General features: G+C 43.3%; 1 protein-coding gene across 2 annotated transcripts in view; it reads left to right on the forward strand.

Annotated features, from left to right (window-relative positions):
* Nucleotides 1-20,273, forward strand: part of SOAT2 (sterol O-acyltransferase 2) — a 467,803-nt gene that overhangs the window by 389,744 nt on the left and 57,786 nt on the right. For both annotated transcript variants that reach the window (XM_085654643.1, XM_085654644.1), the window contains 4 exons: nucleotides 10,590-10,687; nucleotides 12,249-12,347; nucleotides 12,443-12,578; nucleotides 14,814-14,959. In XM_085654643.1, the coding sequence (XP_085510769.1) occupies nucleotides 10,590-10,687; nucleotides 12,249-12,347; nucleotides 12,443-12,578; nucleotides 14,814-14,959 (479 nt within the window). The remainder of the gene's footprint in view (nucleotides 1-10,589; nucleotides 10,688-12,248; nucleotides 12,348-12,442; nucleotides 12,579-14,813; nucleotides 14,960-20,273) is intronic.

A 20,273-nucleotide genomic window follows, 5' to 3' on the forward strand; every position in this document is an offset into this window, starting at 1 on the left:
AACTCACGCGACCGCAATCCTCTGCTGATGCTAATATTGTATTTAGACACTTATTTGCCCATGTCTTCTTCCATACATTTTTAGCTATACATATATTACAAATATTTTTTTTTCATAAAGACACATATGTCATCAGCAGAAGATTGCGGTCGCGTGAGTTATAGTTGCCTGCACTAACTATAACGGGGGAATTTCATTGGTTTTTTATCAGTAAAATTTCCGCTAACTATAACATGTGTGAAACCTATGGTTTTTTCAGTGAATTTGCAAGGTTTTTTAAATGCTAATTCCTAACTATAACGTGTGTGAAACCTATGGTTTTTTCAGTGAATTTGTACGGTTTTTTAAATGCTAAGTTACTTTACGCCATTCGTGGCGTGCGTGCCCACTTAACGCAGTTCGTTCCGTGCGCGCACGGTGGGCACGCGGTGCGATGACAAAGCAAGAAAGCACGTCAACAAATCTGTTTCTGCTTTCCTCCGTGACTATGGTATGGGTGCCATTTACCACAACAACTTGCGTTATGACATGCAAGACATTTATAGAGGAGATGGTGTGCACGTCAATGATGAAGGGAACAGAGTCTTCCTCTTGAACCTTAGACTCTGCATCGGTACTTACTTGTAGGTACCACTAAAAAATCATTTCATAAACACAACGGCTCTTTTTAGAGCCCCCTAATATCTAAACACTTAAATCTGATTTTCATTTTTTTTTTTTTTTTTTTTCTACCGTACGCTTACCGTAAGCTTACCGTACGCGTACCCCGTGATTTTTTTTAAAATCAATAAATGTTTTCTTTGTACTTTACAGTCCTTCTTTGACCCCCTCACAAATGTAAGGGGGTCTGTAACTCTCCTCATTGCCCCCTTTTCTTGTTTTCACTCTTTTTTTTCTGAGTGAAATACACAAAATGGCGGCCGCCGCTTCCTGGTTTCGGCCGATTCGAATGTTTACTAAGATCTAAGAGCCAATCAGAATCGCGCTCGCGCACGCCACCGTACGCTTACCGTAAGCGTACGGTAAGCGTACCGTAAGCGGGCTCAGATATATATATTGATTTAAAGGCTATTTTCTCAGAATCTACTGAACAGATTTACACCAAACCTACAAAAGGCACTTCCTTGACCTAGGGACTACCTCTCTGCCAAATTTCGAGTAATTCTGTTCAGCCGTTCGGGCTGTAGCTCGTTCTAAAGGTCCTATGGAAAAATGCATGGGGAAAACGCGTTTTGGGACCCCCCTTTTATCTCAGCCCCCGCTTGACGGATCCCCCCGAGACTTTCAGGGTAGGAGCGGAGCGTAGCGCCCCACCTATTTTGAGAAATTCGTGAGGATTCATCGACCGGTGCCAAAGTTATTCAAAATAGAATGTTGAGGTTTTCCTATGGAAAAGGGGTCCTAACTATAACTACCTACTGGCGACCGCCAGTAGGTAATATATATATATATATATATATATATATATATATATATATATATATAAAATGTGTGAGCAAGCTCTCTCTGAGCAGTAAATAGGGAAATTAGAATGAGATAGAAACTTCTGCTCTCAAAACTAAAGCCCACAAGCAAACATGAAAACAGTTCATATGTTGGAATTTGGGTTATTTCTTAGGAGTCTATACCAGGAGTCCCCGATCTTTTCTGTAATAAGAGCGCCTTATGTTCAATGAAATTCATACCAAGCTACTAATAATATCAGTGTGGTGATAGTGACAACATCAGAAAAGATGGTCTCTCCATGCAAGATGACCATCAGTGATCGTCACCTCAGTTCATCAGATAGGGTTGACAGCATTTTGTGACAAGGCTTTATATGAAGGCTTTATCAATTTAGAATTTTTCAACTTAATAATCGTGGTAATTACGTCTTTTGATATGTTTTAGAAATGCAGCCACCAGTCTATGACTTCTGAAAATACATACATTTTTGTCTGAAGTACATGTCTTTCAATATTGGGATGAATGCATCATACATTGAAGCAAAGGCTTCTAATTAAGTAGGCTGGGATGCACACCGGGGAGCTACTTACAGGCTGCTGGGGAGCTACCAGTACCTCACGAGCAACTTGTTGGAAAAACCAGGTCTATACTAAATATCTAAGGATGCCAGGTACCGATGAAAGCCACACCACAGACAAGTGAAACATTATGGAACTAGGGCTGTTTTTTGCTAGGGACTGGTTTGGGATGGAAGAAGGGGGATCATCCATGTCATACCCCCTTTTCCTAATGATCCTAAAGAAGACACCAAGTGTATATTTTTAGTTATAAAAACATTTGTTACATCTAGAAATGGCAGTTCAGAAGTTGTATTATAGCAAAAAGGAAGGCAACAGCCTCTGCTTAAATTAAATCGAGCCTCTTATGTGACCTGAGCTTTTGATTTTGGACCATATTAGAGCACAAATAACCTATCAGTTCTGTTTTCATGCAAGTGTGGCTAGCCATACCAACAGGATATCCCTTGATTAACTACTCCTCCCACAAACATGCTTCCCAGGCCCACCGACAAATCACGAGCATGCACCGGTTTGCACACATACTTCTCTGCCAGTTGTCATGTAGTCCAGCCATGCTGCCCTGCGAGACTGTTATGCCAGAGTGTAAACAGCTGTCCAAATGAAAGACTCCAAATCCTAGGAAGCCCTTCTCCGGTCAACTATGGGGGTCCTTCCTTGGTGAACAACACCTAGAGCAGTTGCCTTATCTCTGCAGCTTCTGAATATAACTATTAAGCTGCATAAGCAGGCGAAGCTAAGGCACCGTGTACAATCCCAACTGACACTTAACAGCGGCTAACCATGAGCTTGCAATTTTGAGTCCATAGGAAACTGTAAAATTCCCACTTTCAAGAATATATTGAACGAGATATGGGACCGTTTTATCCTGTGGTGTACCCTAACTCTAACATTGAGCTCATCAGAACTGGATGACGAGAGTGACCGGTGGCTGGAACAGCAGTCTAAACGTGACCTTTCATTAAAGTCAAGGTCACGTTTATTCATATACAGATACTACAATGGTAGTGAAGTGATGAAAAGTTGCACATTCAGTAAAAAGGGGTTAAAGTAGTGACAGGCAGAAAATTGATAACGGGAGCACACTATATTTAAGGATTTGTGTTTCCGATGCGTAATGATTCATGGATGTGCATGGAAAGCGTTTTTAACTTTACTGGCTGCAATACCAATCATTTCACAACTGTCTTTACAGGAACAGAACAGGCAACATGTGTTTCGTCCATGGGACTTTTTCAAGGCTACTAAGCATGGTAGCAAGTTAAAGTGTTGTAGGATAAATGTTATGTCAAAAATAAGTAGAAAAGAGTTTAGTATTCCAGGTGAAAACAAATAGTAAACAACAGCCAGTCTGTTGGAGACCCTTAGCTATTGGTTCTGTGCTTGGCATGGTGAAACAGTGTGCCTTGTTACATGTTACGCGCACTTATCGTCAAGACAAACACGGTACTTACCTTCGGTAACACTTTTTCAAGTGAAGACTCTACCTAACCGCACATTCCTCAGCATTTGATGATTCACCCAGGCGTCAGATTGGGTCCAGAAAACCTTTATCAGTACCCCTACAGGCCAAGAGGTGGCGCCGGTCGCATCACCGTCGTTCTTAGACAGCTGTGATACGTGCTGGTCTATATAGGCGCCACTCTAGTGAGCTGACAAGAATTGCTTTCTGACTCGTCCAGAGCCGTGGACGTGGAGCCAAATTCATATCAATCGTAAGCTGTGTGACACCTCGTCAGGGGTAGCAAGGTACTATATAGATACAATTGCAAACTACAGTTAAATAAAAGAGCCCAGCTCACAGAACAGGGAGGAGGAATGGTCGGTGAGGGCTCTGTTACATAGAGTTTCCACCAGAAAGAGTTTTACCGAAGTTAAGTAACTTGTTCTTCTGATAAAGACTTGTAACAGCAGATTCCTCACCTTTTCAATGGAAACCCAAGCAGTACCTCTCAGGAGGTGGGTCTGTGAACTGGCTCAAACAAAAAAATCCTGAATGAACAAGTGGGAAAATTGCCCTTCCTGCCATACCTGGACATCAAAGGCAATAGTGCCTTATGAATGTATGAAGTGATGCACATGTAGTAGCCTGACAAATGTGTAGAACAGACACTCCACATGCCAACGCAGTGGTAGCAGCCGTGGCTCTAGTAGAATGAGCCTGCAAACCCTTGTGGGGCGCTTTTCACCAGTGTTTAGCACATCTTAATGCAGAGTACAATCCACCGAGAGATGTTTCTCTTCTGCATTACTTTCCCTTTCTTTCATCCAGCGAATCTGATAAACAGCTGCTCGTCCACTTGCTGCTCTCTTTATGATCAATTTAGCAGCTGAGAGCTTTTTACAGCTTCAGCTATTGGAGTCTCTCCTCCTTCTTAGAGGGGTGGGGCGGAGCAAAGAACACCAGAATAGTGATGTTCTGACCGATATGAAAAGGAGTCCTTAACTTCAGGTGGAAGGAGGCTTGGGTCCACAGATCCAGCATTTCTGGGTAGAAAGTGGTGTAGGGGGGGTTGACTCACAGAGCTTGTAATTCACTCAGTCGCTGCTCTGATGCTATGGCAACAATAAAGAGAGTCTTAAAGGTAAGGAGCCTGAGAGAACAACTGTATAAAAACATTTGTTACATCTAGAAATGGCAGTTCAGAAGTTGTATTATAGCAAAAAGGAAGGAAACAGCCTCTGCTTAAATTAAATCGAGCGTCTTATGTGACCTGAGCTTTTGATTTTGGATCATATTAGAGCACAAATAACCTATCAGTTCTGTTTTCATGCAAGTGTGGCTAGCCATACCTACAGGATATCCCTTGATTAACTACTCCTCCCACAAACATGCTTCCCAGGCCCACCGACAAATCACGAGCATGCACCGGTTTGCACACATACTTCTCTGCCAGTTGTCATGCATGCTGCCCTGCGAGACTGTTATGTCAGAGTGTAAACAGCTGTCCAAATGAAAGACGCCAAATCCTAGGAAACCCATCTCCGGTCAACTATGGGGGTCCTTCCTTGGTGGACAACACCTAGAGCAGTTGCCTTCTATATCTCTTATACCTTGATGTTACATACACGTCCAGAGATGCAAAGCCTCGCGCCCCACGTTCAATGAACCCACTCCACTCTGCTTGTTGCAGTACCACTTGGCGATGCTGTTGTCTGTGAGCACCTGTACCACCTTCCCTCTGGTGAAAGGCAGGAAAGCTTTCAAAGCCAAGCTGATGGCTCTCAGCTCCAGGAGGTTGATATGGAGCCCTGCATCTGCCAGAGATCAGATGGCTCTGATCTCCAATTCTCTCTTATGGCCACCCCAACCAAGAAGTGATGCATCGATCATGACTGGAAGCTCTGGGTGGGCTAAGAAGAACGGTCTCCGCTAACCCAGTTGCAGTCTCGCAGCCTCCACAGCAGATCTTTTGAAGTCTTCTCCCAAATCTGGATGAGATCAGTAAGATCCCGTGGTACTGGGACTTCAGATCCCACTGCAGAGCTTGCATGTGCCATCTGACATGGTTGACCAGCAGCATGTAGGACACCATCAGTCCCAGCAGCCTCAGAGCCATCCTTGGTGACATCAAGGACAGAGGATCCACCCCCCCCCTCCACTTAGCACATTGAGGAGCTCACAGGTGAGTATTCACGCTTTATAAGAAACCTGATTGATTGATTTATTGGTGAGATTGAAACATTGGCAACATAGTCTGAATGTCCTGGACTCTCCGCTCCTGGGGGCACAAAACTGCACCATGTCCAAAATGGATCTGATGGAAGGAAGTGTCTGTAAAGGAGTGAAGTGTGGCTTTGGCACGTTGATAGTGAACCTCAACAATGTTAAGAAGTTTTCTGGAGGTGGGTAATGACTGCCTGGTGCGAGTTCACCTCCTACAGCAAGTCATCGACACAGAGGAAAACTGGGACCCTTACCTCCGAAGATATACTGCAGCTACTATCATTACTTTCGTGAACACCGAGGAGCAATGGTGAGGCCAAAGGGGAGCAGATAGAACTGAAAATGCTCCTGGCCCACCATAAACTGCAGGTAGCGCCTGCAAGACAGGGATATGGAAATAAGCGTCCTGCATGTCCAACACCATCATTCAGTCGCCAGGGTCAAGAGCAGAGAAAATCTCGGCCAAGCTGAGCATCTAGAATTTGTACTAGGAAGGCATTGAGAGGGCAAAGATCCAAGATGGAACAGGAGCCTCTGTCCTTTTTGGTACCAGGAAGTAGTGGGAATAACAACCATAACCAGTTTCTGACATTGGCACCCTCTCTATGTCTCCTTTGGCCAAAGAGCCTGCATTTCCTGCTGCAACAGGGACAGATGATCCTCTATCAGCCATTCTGGAGATGGTGGAACTTGCAGCGGGTTTTTGAGGAATGGTAGGGAATAACACTGCGGCACAATCTGCTGGAGCCACTTGTCCAAAGTAAAGCCTGCCATCATGGTAGAAAATGTGGGATCTTGCCCCAAACAGGGTGGCTTTGTGATGGCTAGCACAGTCTAAAGAAGTCTGGGGCCTGCACCAGCTGGAGGAGCAGGACACTGAGCTGCATGCTGCCCTTGTTGTCCAAGTATTCGGTGTGGGCCATTACAGAGGCCACAAAATTATTGGTGGGATTGCTGCACTGGCTGGACTTGCTGATGATAATGAAAGCCTCTACCATGGCCACAGAAGGGGCCAAACTGAAGGTGCAGTTGTCGTGGGGGAGAAGAGAGGCCGTGGAAGTGTGCAGTGGCCTGCTGTCTTTAAAGCACTCCAAAGCTGAATCTGCTTTGTACCCAAAAAAAGGGGAACTGTCAAATGGCATGTCCATAAGACTCACCTGAACGCCCCTTGAAGACCCAGTGGACCACATCCAGGCGTGCTTGCGAAAAGCCCACTGGTGCCTATAGCACTACAGAGTGAATCTATAGAGTCTACTCCACAGTGGATAGTCAATTTGGCCGCATTATGACTGTCCTGCATGGCCTAAGATAGGATAGCAGAGGGCTACTCTATAACCATAGCGAGAACATGGCCAAGGTGTGAGAAGATTGACCTAAAAGGCAGGTTGCATTGTCAGGACAGAGAGTTAAACTCACCAAGAGAAAACCTGTTTCCCAGAAGTTTGTTTTCTTTTGGATTCCATGTCAGGAGGAGTAGTCAGGAAATAATTTGGCTGCAGTTTGTTGGCCAAAGCCTATACACTAAGGCTCATGGGAGTAGAATGCTGGGTTAGGAAGTCTGGATCAACCGGAACAGGGCAATGGCACCTGGCAACCTGGTACTTGCCGGAGGGTCCAAACAGGGCTTGGACCATGTGCCCAATTGTGTCGTGAGTGCCCCATTAAATGGTAAAAGGGGCTCAGAAATGCACCCCAGTCAAATAGTTGGTCTTGACTTCCTGAGCAGGATGCTTAAAATTCAGAACTTCTGCAACCCTCAGCACAACCATGGTGAAGAAGACGCTTTAGTACGTGGGTGGTCATGGGTCCAGAGGCGACATCAGTGCAGTGTATGGGGAGGTATCAGAACACTGCCATCCTAGAGGTCCTCATGCCAAGTGTCCTCCTGATATGGTTGGTCAAACTTGTTCCTAGCAAAAGAGCTGCCATTGTCCGAGTCTGCACCACACACTTTGCCCCCTTCCGTAGGTCAAAGGAATTGTGTCTGCATTAGAAGGGTGGCCAAGTGGCTGTGAAGCAGTTAAAGCAGCTCACAACCTGAATCAACGTGGGAGCGGTGCCGTCTCAGCGTTGGATAGCAGTATGGATTGGGTGGCGTCGTTCGGAGTCAATGGTGCCATTATTGGGGTGGGTGGGTCGTGTTCCAACTTGGGTTGTGGCGCAGGAGAGGGAGCTGATACTGAGGATGGCTCAGAACCCAGAGGGCCCAGTTGGTGCCGGGGGCAAACCCGCCAGCAGAAGTTCCATTGGGAGGCCTTGCAGCTCCTTAGGGGCTGCAGGTGCACCAGAGGGAGTCGGCAATATGCCAAAAAGTCACAGAATGGCTTCATGGAAGTCCTCCATTTGCTGCAGTTTCACCGACAGCCCCAGAGGTAAAGGTTGCTACGGGGCAAGTGTTGGAATCGGCTCCAAAGTTGAACGACTTTGAGAACTAGAGCAGGAGGCACTATGATGCCCTTATGCATTCTCAGGAGATCAACAGTAGCGGGACGGGGCCAAGTCTCCCTTGGACTGCTTATGTTTTCTTGGGACATACCCGAGGGATTGGACCTCGATGACGACTTGTCATAGGACAGGCCTTAGGAGCAAAGACCAGGAACTTACTTTGGAACCTGACCGGTCACAATGTGGAATCTTGCAGTATTTTGCTACGAACAGCTTCGCTTCCAAATCCTGGATGACCTTCAGGTGCATCAAGGCATATTCACTGCAGGCATTAGAGTTGTAGTCCGATCCTAGAAACCACAGGCATACCACGTGTGGGTCAGTCACAGACATTAATTTGCAACATTCCCCACTCGGTTAAAATCGTGTTTTAGAAGGTGACAAATAACATTGCACACTGTAGAATTTTTTTTAGAAAGTCTCAGGGAGATGAGGGTAACTCCGTAACCGCATCTTTTGGGCAGAAAGTAAGAAACTGAGGTCAGCACGCATGAGGGGCACTTATTCAAGTCAGCGCACGTGACGTGCCCCACATCTGGCGTAGAATGACACAGACGCTGAGCAGCTGGCGGCACTTGTCAGCACGCAGGTATACTGCTGAAGATTTTCTGGATTCCCTCTGATGCCTGGGGGAATATTCAAAAGGTTAGGAACCTGTTGTTAGAAGTCTCGATGAGAATAGGAAATACACTTTCGAGTTTATCACAGAACAGATCCTTTCCTAAAAACTCACACCTTATGATGGTAATCTCAAATTATTACATATGGCACACAGTTTCACCGTGCTGTACAGTCAGGCTCTCATTTACCATTTATTTTCACCTGGAAAGCTTAATTATTGACACCCTGACACGCTGTATCACTACATTTGCTAAAATAAGTGACCAGTACAGATTAACTCATCATTTACTGCATATGTCACATCTCTACGATGGCTCTTGTATTTACAGTTAACATCCATACTACAACTCTATCTATTACTACCGTGCTTAAAAACCTTGAAAATTTCCCATGGACGAAACACATTAGCTATTCTATTACTATGAAAACAGTTCTGAACTGAATGATATGGCCACTGGTTAAGTTAAAAATGAGACTACAATGCACTCTGTTAATCCTTACATAATGGGAACACCTAACATATTGTGTGCTCCCGTTATCAATTCTATGATTTTATATGACTGATTTTCAACTTTATATGATTGATTTTCAATCCTACATCTTCATATTTAGTGCTCTCGTGGCTTATTTCTCGTACTTTAGGGGAACAGCAGCAAGGATAGGATTGGGGAATATAAATAAGGGAACCACTAAACACATATGAGACTTCAGAGCCTTGAAAACCCTTCAAGATATCAATCTTCTGACCATCCTCTGGGGACGGTGACTCGCAGGATAACACTGCGGCATAGAATAACATAAACTATGGGTAATCCAGTGAACATATTTCCATGGGTGTGGTAGCTTTCTCATTTGGAACTGAAGTTGTTTGGGTCAATGCCGTGAGAGTGGTTAGGGATAGAACCTTCCAGCTGTGCTCTGGCTACTGATATTCATTTGGACACGCATCTGTATTGACTGAACTAATATGTGTTACCCTGTCATTGGCACCACCCTTCACTCAGTGGCGTAGGAAGGGGGTGCAGTGGGTGCGGGCCACCCCAGTTGTCATCACTGAGTGGGGTGACAAAATGGCAAAAATATGTATTTTAAACACATATTTTTGCCATTTTGCCAAGCCTTAGTTTTAAACACATATTTTTGCCATTTTATCAAGCCGGGGGTGACAAGAAATTTCCGCACCGGGTACCACCTGACCTTGCTAAACCAATGCCTTCTCGCCACCTTTTCTAAAAGTATGCTTTGATTGCTCAACCATCACTACTACTGGGGAGTCATTGAAGCCACTGAGTGAAGTTTAACCTTTGATTGCATAGTACCCAGCATCCCAGCCAACAGGCCGAAAGCAGTATCACCGTGAAAGCGTTGCGGAACACTCTAAAACCTAGTGGTTCTGGGGAAGTCCTGACAGACCCATCCTACGGATGCCAAAACAAACCTACTTAACACCTGACTCACCGAACACACTTGCACAGATACATGAAGAATCCTCTTTCAGAACTTTCCCCATAGTAAAGAAAAACAGTTGCATGCCAATCATGAACACATGAATTAATGAACACACAACCAACAGAGACCAATCTATACAGCCGAATTTCAAACAAAAACACATTGAACTCACAAGGCTGTTAGGGGAAGGTCACGTGATGATGTGGTGTACATAACATAAAAAAACATGAACTAACAGGATTTAATTTGAGTAGTAACGGCATTAAAGAGGCGACTGGCAAACTGTGGTCATTCAGAAAGCTACTCATCTGAAGAATGTTTTTTTAATTAGAAAAACAGAGCATTTGAGACCCACTAATTACTTTCTTTGTTGGCTCCTGCAGGCACATTTGTCCTCCTTCTTTCCTTCTTTGCTTTCCTGCACTGCTGGCTCAATGCCTTCGCAGAGATGCTACGATTTGCTGACAGAATGTTCTATAAGGTAATTAATAGTTTATAGAAGGCGTCTTTTGAAAGAGGTCTGACTATGTATGTATCTGTCTATCTACGATTCGATTTTATTTATTTTGTTTAAAGCGCTAGCAATTGCCCGGAGGTGTCTTGGCGCTACCCATGACAGAAAGGACCCAAAAGCCAGAACATTAACTTTCCCAGAAAGGACACATCACTCAAAGATCCCGGGAGAACAGCCGGGTCTTTAGTTCCTTCCTGAACCTAAGCAAAGAAGAAACATTTTTCAGTTCCCAAGGGAGGAGATTCTACTGCAAAGCTGTAATCGTATAAGGCTCCTGCCACCCAGGGTAGTTCCTCTGTACTGGGGAACACACAGATCTCTAGCAGAGCTTGAACGTAGAGTCCTATTTGGTAAATATCATCTAACCCTGTCTCTAAGGTACATCGGACCTTGGCCTTGCAGGGGCTTATAGGCTGTGCAGAGCCCCTTAAAAATGATGCATTTCCTCACTAGCAGCCAATGAAGACTGCTGATGGCTTGACAGACTGAGCCAAATCTAGGAATCTTTGTGATGAGTCGAGCTGCTGTATTTTGAACAATCTGCAATTTTTTCAAGAATTTCTTAGGTAGATTAGAATAGAGCCCGTTGCAGTAGTCATCCTTGAAAGAACTAATGCTATGACCACTGTCTTGAGCTTGTCAGATGGTAAAAATGGGGCAATTTTCCTAATTATGCGCAGAGAGAAAAAGGCAGTTGAAACAACTTTGTTTACTTGCTACCTATAACATAGTTGGTCGTCAATCAACACACCCAGATTTTTAACCTTCTGCACTGGCTTGGGGAGACAGCCCATTTCTACGGGCTACCAGCTTGGTGACCAGAATGAGAGACGATTTCAAAACAAAATTACCTCTGTCTTTGTTGACTCTCTATCTATCTATCTATCTATCTTCAACTGACGTGAGACATTTGTATAACTTATATAGCAAATGTTGCTGCTAGTGTTCTGGTTGATAATGATATTAAATTAGAAAAATGTACAGTGTTTGAGTTTGTTTCTTTATATTCGAATTCAGTTTAATCTCAATGCAGGAAAAATCACAAAGTTGGGGGCTAAAATGATAAAAATTCTGAAACGCCTGAAGAAAAACAAAAGTGGTTCTTTTTCTTCTCCTGAGAAAGAAGTGATTGGGCTTGGATCCAATCAAAGGAAGGAACTGTGAGACGTAAGGATGGAGGAGAAATAACCTGATAAAGGCTTTCTTCTGTGAAAGAGATTTACGGAGATGTTGCTGTGACTTACTCTTGTACTTTCCTACTTTACCCTTGAATTTCAAGAGTAAGCCATGACTAAACTAGGACTACTCATTGTTCACTCCTGAAATTATGGTCCTACAATAAAGTTACACATTCCCATAACAAAATCTTGCATGCCAGACCTTCACAAACAGTACTACCACGAAGTGGATACATTCATGCCCTATTGACAGTTGTATTGATGGATATTTACTTTAAAAAGTTTTCTAGAAGATTATTGTGTCACAAACAACAAAACTAACCCTCCGTTTTCTTATGTATCCCCAAAAGGACTGGTGGAATTCAACTTCATTTGCAAACTACTATCGGACGTGGAATGTTGTGGTGCATGACTGGTTGTATAATTACGTGTATCGTGATTTCCTCTGGGTAGGTAGCTCATGTGCACACTTGGGAGATGTAGCTATCATTATATGACATTGCCCCTGAGTTTCATAACATCTTTTCACTCTTCTTGTGTGCAGTTGTTGAACAAGAGGTTTCGAACGGTAGCCATGTTGTCCGTATTCCTTATGTCGGCAGTTGTTCATGAATACGTCTTCACCGTGTCTCTTGGTTTCTTCTATCCAGTGATGTTTTGCCTGTTTGCCATCTTTGGAGGTAGGTTAACGTATCACCAGTTTCAGCCAAATATATATATGCAAAGGCACACTGCAAATAATATCCAATATGGGTTGCGCAAGATACAAGAAATCATTTTTGTCAAGGAAATTCAATTGAAGGTGTTTTGTACGCAATCCTTGGAAAAAAGAAGTTGGAGAAAGTACTATCGGGAAACGTTTGGGTACAGAAATGCAAGAGAATTATTTGTTTCTGTATGTGGTTGACAATTCGATGTTTGGAGTGCAAAGTTAGCCTAAACGAAATTTCACGCTCATTTAGGATGAACTTGACAAAATGATAAATCAATAGGGATGTTGGAACCCAAAAATGTTTGGGGGCTGAAAGACTATAGCTCAGTGGTAAAAGCATCTGGACCAAAAGAGTTACGACCAAAATATTAAACATCACACATGAAAAGATCCTTGTAATTAAGGCAACTCTATGGCATTAATAAGCAAGTTAGTATTTTCGGGTGAAAATCACTATCATGTTGTGCTAGAATCTATAGCCATGCATGGGTGATATAACACATGCACTGGCCTCGATTTAAGCACAACAAGATAGTGCAATTAATTCATCCAAGAACACTATCTTGCCTAGACAAGTTGAATTCCAACGGGGGCAATCAAGGAAGGACTAACGTCCAGTGAAACTGATCAGTCGCTAATGAATGCCTTCACCTAGCTTCCTTATACACCAGCTTGAAAACATCCACCACAAGACAATATTTGCAAGCATCCCAACAACAGCTACAGGGGGAAATGAGGAAAGGAGTCACTACTACTTACCAACCTGTTCTGCAAGCTCCTTGTTGGCAGGTCTACGGACCTGCTAGTGCTCAGTCCACCTGACCATTCAAATGCCCACCCCAGTCAAAGCACCTCGTGTCACTATCCTAACACACAGTTTCATCAGTGTGCAACGAGCCTTCATGTTTTTTAGATGAGACAGCAGTTGTTCTGGAATTGATGTCTAAGGACGTCCTGCAAATGGGGACGATATGAAAGCAGATATCGAAATGCCATTGTGATGGTCCAATGAGGATTATTTATTTGTTTTTATTATACAGCAGGACATCAAAGGGTTGAAGGAAACAATCTTGTGTTGCACAGACTACAGGAATGTGTTATAACATAGTTACACTAGGAAGTAGTCTTTATGAAGGGATGACTGCATAATGACTACAAATTACAGCTCTTCTGTGACCTACAAAACGATGCATTAAGAAATAGTAATGAAGAAGTAGTCATTGGATTTATAGGCATATTTTCTGTACATACATTCAGATTGTTTGTACTAGTCAATTGGGAGGCTAAGAATATCGAGATTCAAGAAAATTGTGGACAAAATATCTAAGACCAAAATATCGAGAGGTAACTGAATATCGAGGAAGTATGGATTTACGATTCCTAACTCCACATAGAAGTACAGTGGCAATATATATGTATATTGTCAAGGTACATATATGTGGGTTTAGATATAGAAAATTCAATACTCACATACCTTTCGATATTTTGGATCAGTATTTTGTGTAGACCTCGATATTCTAGCTTCAATATTCAGGGAGCCTACACCATTCAAGATTCAAAATCAAAAACTTCAGTAAGGCACTAGGTTGTGTTAAGTCGAGTGGTAATCAGTGACTTTTCAGTCAGGTTTTGAAGGATGCAAAGGAGTAGACCTGTCTTTTTTCGACTGGGACACTGCTTTACAACATGGGAGAAAAATCTGTTTAGGCACGGGGTAGCAAGAAGGTCTTGTTGCGTTGTTTCGTGGAGGACATTTTTAGTAGTGCAGAGATTTCTGTGTTGCACTGAAATTGTAATTTTCTTTCTCAGAGTGTGTTGTATGTTTCAATAAGGAGGAAGAGAGATAATTGACTGATGTTGCCCTTAAGCCATGCTTTGAGTACAGTATATTTGTGGGCTAAGCTACAACAGGCCTAAGAACTGGTACTTTAGGAGTCAAGGCCACATAAACCTAATTCAAAATCCATAAATGTTCATCCCCAAATTGACGATGTTCTCCTCAAATCAAGCACCTAATGTGGTAGGTCCAGTGTAACATTCAAGCATAGTTCTAGCCAGTGAAATTATGTGATTTAGACACAGCAGGTCAGATATTGATTTGCCAGAGAGCAGATCCTATCACAACCTCAGGCCCTCACCTTAAGATGCCTGTAAAACTGCCTTCAGTAGTAACTGAGTATTATATCCTTTCCTTTCTTTACAGTGCTTTTCAACTTCATCCTGAATGATAGGAGGAAAAGCCCAGTGTGGAACGTCATCATGTGGACCTTCTTGTTTATAGGCCAGGGCATCCAGGTGTGCCTATATTGCCAGGAGTGGTACGCCCAGATCCACTGTCCACTCAAGGAGGTAAGTGAGCACAATCCCTCTTGACAAACGTTTGTCTGTGTGCAAGGCCTTACTGAAGGCAGGACCTGCACTCACAGGCATCTGCATATGGCTTGAGGTTATGTGCAGCTGGTTTGGGTGGGCCTGAGGTTGCTTGCAGGTTGTAGCTGAAGGCCTAGCTATGTACCCAGGGCTTGCAGCACTTGCCCAAAATCCCTGTCAGGTTTGTTTTGGTGGTGTGGGGCCTCGGCACTGCGCGTGGACCAATGACTCACCCTCAACCCAGCTCCTGTGTATTCTTAGAGTCTGCATCCAAACTGTGGCCAAAGGGCAGGGTCTGTGCCCAGTCAAGCCAGTGCACATGACTGTGCACAGAAGATCAAAGACAAAGCCTTGCACTCTGACCTCTCTGTGCATGGCATGGATACCATATACTTCATGGACAGAGGACAAGGGAGGTGAGCCTACAGTGGTAATGCACAGAACCAAGGCCTATGTGCAGGTGGTAGGGTGGAAATGTCATCTGGGTGCGTGGCCAAAGGCTAATCACAACTTGTCTGGTAAGAAGGGTGGACACAGCATGTAGCTACAGGTCACAGACTGCCTCATACCTCAAATGTACATTGCTAAACATGACATCAGCAATTACATTTTAAAAGCTATAATTGATGACATCATAAGTAACATCATCAATGACTTTGGGGTGAATTTACATTTGACATCACCAATTCCGTCCTTGCTAACATCACTGTATCAGAAAAACATAATAAGTGATGCATGCTTGTTGCAAGAGGAGGGGGTACAAGAAATTAATGCTGACAATACCCCACACCTATGGCAACACATCTTAAGGTGGCTTCAGTTAGTACAATGATTTGATTCCTGCTCCAAACGACACTGTGGGAGCCACTTTGGCAAACAAAATCACCAACATGGCGGTCCATTTACCATTATTTTGTTTTCCAAAAACTCCCAAAGAAGAGGTACAATTAGCAATGTCCTTCACATACACAAAGCTTTGTTCAAGCGTGTGAAGGTACACTGCTTGATTTTTCCTATCTGGTACCACCATACTGGTTACTAAAGTCTTGGACAGTAAACAAGCATTGGCAAAACCAACAGATCTCGGCAATCCGAGAGATATTGCCGTTGTCAACGTTAATGGTTTTTAGACATGTTGAACAGCAATGGCATTTACCAAACGTAAGTTCTGCCTTCCATCCTTCAGACTTAACTTTTAGAAAAAGCATAATTCAGTATTTTGGACTACATAAACACATTATTATTGTGTGCAGGTTATTGTACGTAAATATTATTAGCATATTGTGGGTTTCTTGTGCTCATACATGCTGCTGGAGCTAGGAAGTTCTATTTAACACGACGCTGATTCATCAAGCTGTGTCGACTTTGAAGAAAGCATTCAAAACAATAATTTGAGCAGTTGCATGTTTTGATGTCTACAATTGCTCGCATTCATACTGCCTGTGAGAAAGGCAGACCTGACCCCCTGCCTCGTGTGGTTTCGTCAGGCAAAGCAGCCAAACGACACCCAAAGAAACCAGAAGCACAGTGCAAAAAAAACCATAAAGAGAATCTCTGGACCAGGCTTCTCCAACAGGTAGCTCTCAAGGTATTGGTAGATCCTCAGCTACCTTTAAATAGCCCTCCTGTGTCCAGCCCAGCCTGCTATATTAGAAGCTTTTGCTTGGCTGAATTAATATATATATACCAATATTGAAATGTGTGCATTCAAGACGAAAATGTGTGTATTTTTAGAACTCAACTGATGTTTACAGAAAAATGTTTGAATTTCCAAAATATATTTAAAGCTAACTAATAGAATTACCTATGTACTGGGTGGGGCATTCAAGATATACCTATCAAGTATTGCATAAGTAAAAGCATTCCAAACTGGCTAAGACTTTTTTACATTACTGTTTGAAGCACTGAGGTGATCATGGCTAGTAACCTTGAATGGAGTCACTACTAATATAATCGTTGCCTTATGTGGTCCCTATTACAGCACTAATAAAATTAGTAGCTCAAGATGATTTTCATTGATCATAAGTAGCTCTTAATACAAAAAAGGTTGGAGACCCCTGCTCCGGACAATAAAAGCTAATCAACTCATTGAGCACTTTGTAGATTTCTGTTCACAACTACAACTCCTTCACGTCCTGTTTATCCCAGAATAAACATCAGGATTACAAGTCTCAGAATGCGAAGCAAAAAAACATTGACTGGATAAGCTACTCACACATGGTTCCAGAAACGTGGGAGTTCTGTTGGACAGACTCCTGAACTCAAACTTCAGATGTATTCTGACTGTATTTAACAAGAGGAAGTGAATTTCTCACATAGAAGCTCGGTAGGCTGTGTAACTGATGTGGAGACCTATCTTACCCCATACGTTTTTGGAACTTAACCTTTCATCCTGTTGAGAAGCTTGGAGTGAGTACAGCTGAGCTGGGCAGCAACAGCACCTTTTATGGGATACCCAGATAACTGCAGGTTAGCAGGACATAATTTTTCATTATTTCGACGTAAGCACACCAAGACTACGACTCCTAGAATGCACTTATTTGTGTGTTGTAGCTTAGGACTGAACCGCAATGCTTGGCAGGCATGGAGTGCTCGTGTGCTCTGAGTAAATGACCTGTGTGTGACAATGGAGAGAGCAAATGGTAAGCCTGAGGGCGGGCTGAAGTCCACAGATTGAAAATAACACGTCTCTTTGAGGCAGCGAACGTCCCTCATTTAGAGGGCAGCAGAAATGCAGTGCAGAAGTAAAAAAATGTGGTAATCGGGTTATTGAACATCTATCATGTTATCTTTGATTTTTGACAGTGCTTTACTACAGTGCATCTTGGTGATTCCCTCAATATTACCACCACCATAAGATTGGGGTGAAAAGTAGAAGAAACAAGTGGTAAATCAGAGGCAAACTTGACAGAATGAGTCTATATTTTCAGGACTGTCTTGCTGTCGCTCAAAAGCATGTAATTGCACTGCCAATTAATTGTCTCACTCAGAGTAAGACGCTACTTACCGCACCATAGGCCTTAATTAAAGGTCTTATGTCTTTTAAAGATGCTTATATTTTTCTAACCTCAGCACATCATCGGTGATAACAAAGTGAAAAAATTTAAGTCTGTGATGTATCTGTATTCAAGTCATAATGGGCCAGATGTACGACCATGACAATTTGCGACTCGCAAATTGCACTCAATTGCAAGTCGCAATTTGCGAGTTGCAAAATGCCATGTACAACAGTGTCTGAGACACTGTTTGCGATTCCCAATGGGGTCGCAAATTGCATACCTCATGAATATTCATGAGGCACTCACAATTTGCGACCCCATTTGGAATGGCTGGCTGTCCCAGGGATGGGGCCTGCTGGGCTCAGAAGACCTCCATGTCTGGGACCGCTTTTAAATAAAGCATTTTTTTTTTAGTGCAGCCCGTTTTCCTTAAAGGTAAACAGGATGCATTTAAAAAAAGAAAATATAACTTTTATTGTTTAATTTTTTAAGAGCAGGCAGTGGTCCCTGGGACCACTGCCTGCCCCTAAAAAATATTTCCCCCTGCATTTGCAAAGGGGAAGAGCTCACCTGGGGACCTCTTCCCATTTGCGAGTGCCGTACCACCCTCTTGAAGAGGGCGGTAAATTGCAAGCATTTTGCGACCGCAATTGCGCTTGCAAAACATTCATACATGGGGTAGAGAGTCGCTTTTAGGAAGGCACGCTCTTGAAACGCCCCTTCCTAATAGCAAATCGCAATTTCTATTATATTTAGTGAGTCTCAAAAAAATTGCAACTCACTAAATAGGAATTGTACATGGTCCTATTCGTTTTTGTATGTGCAAATGGGTCGCTAACCCGTTTGCGCATGCAATTTAGGGTAGTACATCTGGCCCAATGACCACAAATTACATAGAGTCATCATCTCAGCTACAGTAATTGGATGAAAATATGTCTATAAAGGGCTAGTGCTCAAGTTCTAGGTTTTCTTTTTGTACCTAAATGCATTCTTGTAATTGTGGTCCTGGTTCGCTTCAGTGGGTCCAACTGAGCTGACACACCTGAAAAAACATGGTCGCCTCTCTTTAAAGTATAATTGGTCAGCACCAACCAACTGTGATTTGCGCATTGGCATGCAGCAGTTATGAACGTACTGAGACACTCATGGGTCCTGTGGCTGCAGAGGTCCCGAGCGAGGATTGGGGCGGAGGCGGACAAGGGAGGTTGCACGGATGCTTCCTCGCTAATTGAAGTGAATTAAAGGATTTGAAGAATGCAGCCCGGTGATAATCATGAGGTAAAAGTGTAGCGTCCTCCTCGGCCCAGTAGCATGAAAATGAATTACTCCACACACGGAACTCGGTATTGCACAGCTTTATTCTCTAGAGTGTAACCATTAACAGAAACGTACTGCGTCATGAATTTCATAAACCACACCCAAACACTTACATCACTACATTATAGAGTCTGATAGAGAACATAAGGGTCCTGCGCTCTATAATGCACAAGGCATTACATCTACCCCTTTGTTAAATACAAATATACAAACAAAACACATATACATCATAGATCCTCAATAAGTCGTTAAGGCGCTCAAACCACTCTTCCAGATCTCATGGTGTGAGGCTGAGGAGACACAGGAGAAACAGCCACAGCAGGCAGTGGTGAGCTAGCCACTGAGGCAGTCCTGGGGCTCATCTGGCCCTCTAATGACAGAGTCTCACTCCGAATGTCTGGAACCGATAAACTCTGAGGCAGGTGCCCAAAATGTATGGAAACCCTCGTAATGGACTTTCCAGGATGGTGAGCAGTCACCATGTGTCCCTTACTAGTCACAATCTACAATGAATCAGCATTGAATGAAGCGCCAGATTTGTGTTTCTGCCTCTGCTTGACAAGGACGCGGTTTCCTTTCTGCAACGTAATGTCCTGATTACATTGACGATTGTCTGCATAGGTCTTAATACTGGACTTGTGAGATAAATCAGTGAGTCGAACTTTCTGAGCATCAATTGTTTTTTCAGTTGTCCACTGGGACAGCTTGGTCCCCATGTCTCTCCCAAACATCAGGGTAGCCTTGCTTTCGCCGGTTTTAGAATAGGGGTAGATCTGCAGACACGAAGAATGAAGAACGGAGTTCGGCGCAGCTCGCTGGACGGCCTTCTTAAGAGTGGTCATAAAATGTTCAATAACGCCATTAGCCTGTGGCCGTAAAGGTGTGCTTTTCTGATGCTTGATATTAAAATTAATAAGAAAGTTTTTGAATTCACGACCATTGATTTGTGGCCCATTGTCAGATTTTAGAATGCATGG

This window comes from Triturus cristatus, chromosome 4_1 (genome assembly GCF_964204655.1).
Source record: "Triturus cristatus chromosome 4_1, aTriCri1.1, whole genome shotgun sequence".
NCBI lineage: Eukaryota > Metazoa > Chordata > Amphibia > Caudata > Salamandridae > Triturus > Triturus cristatus.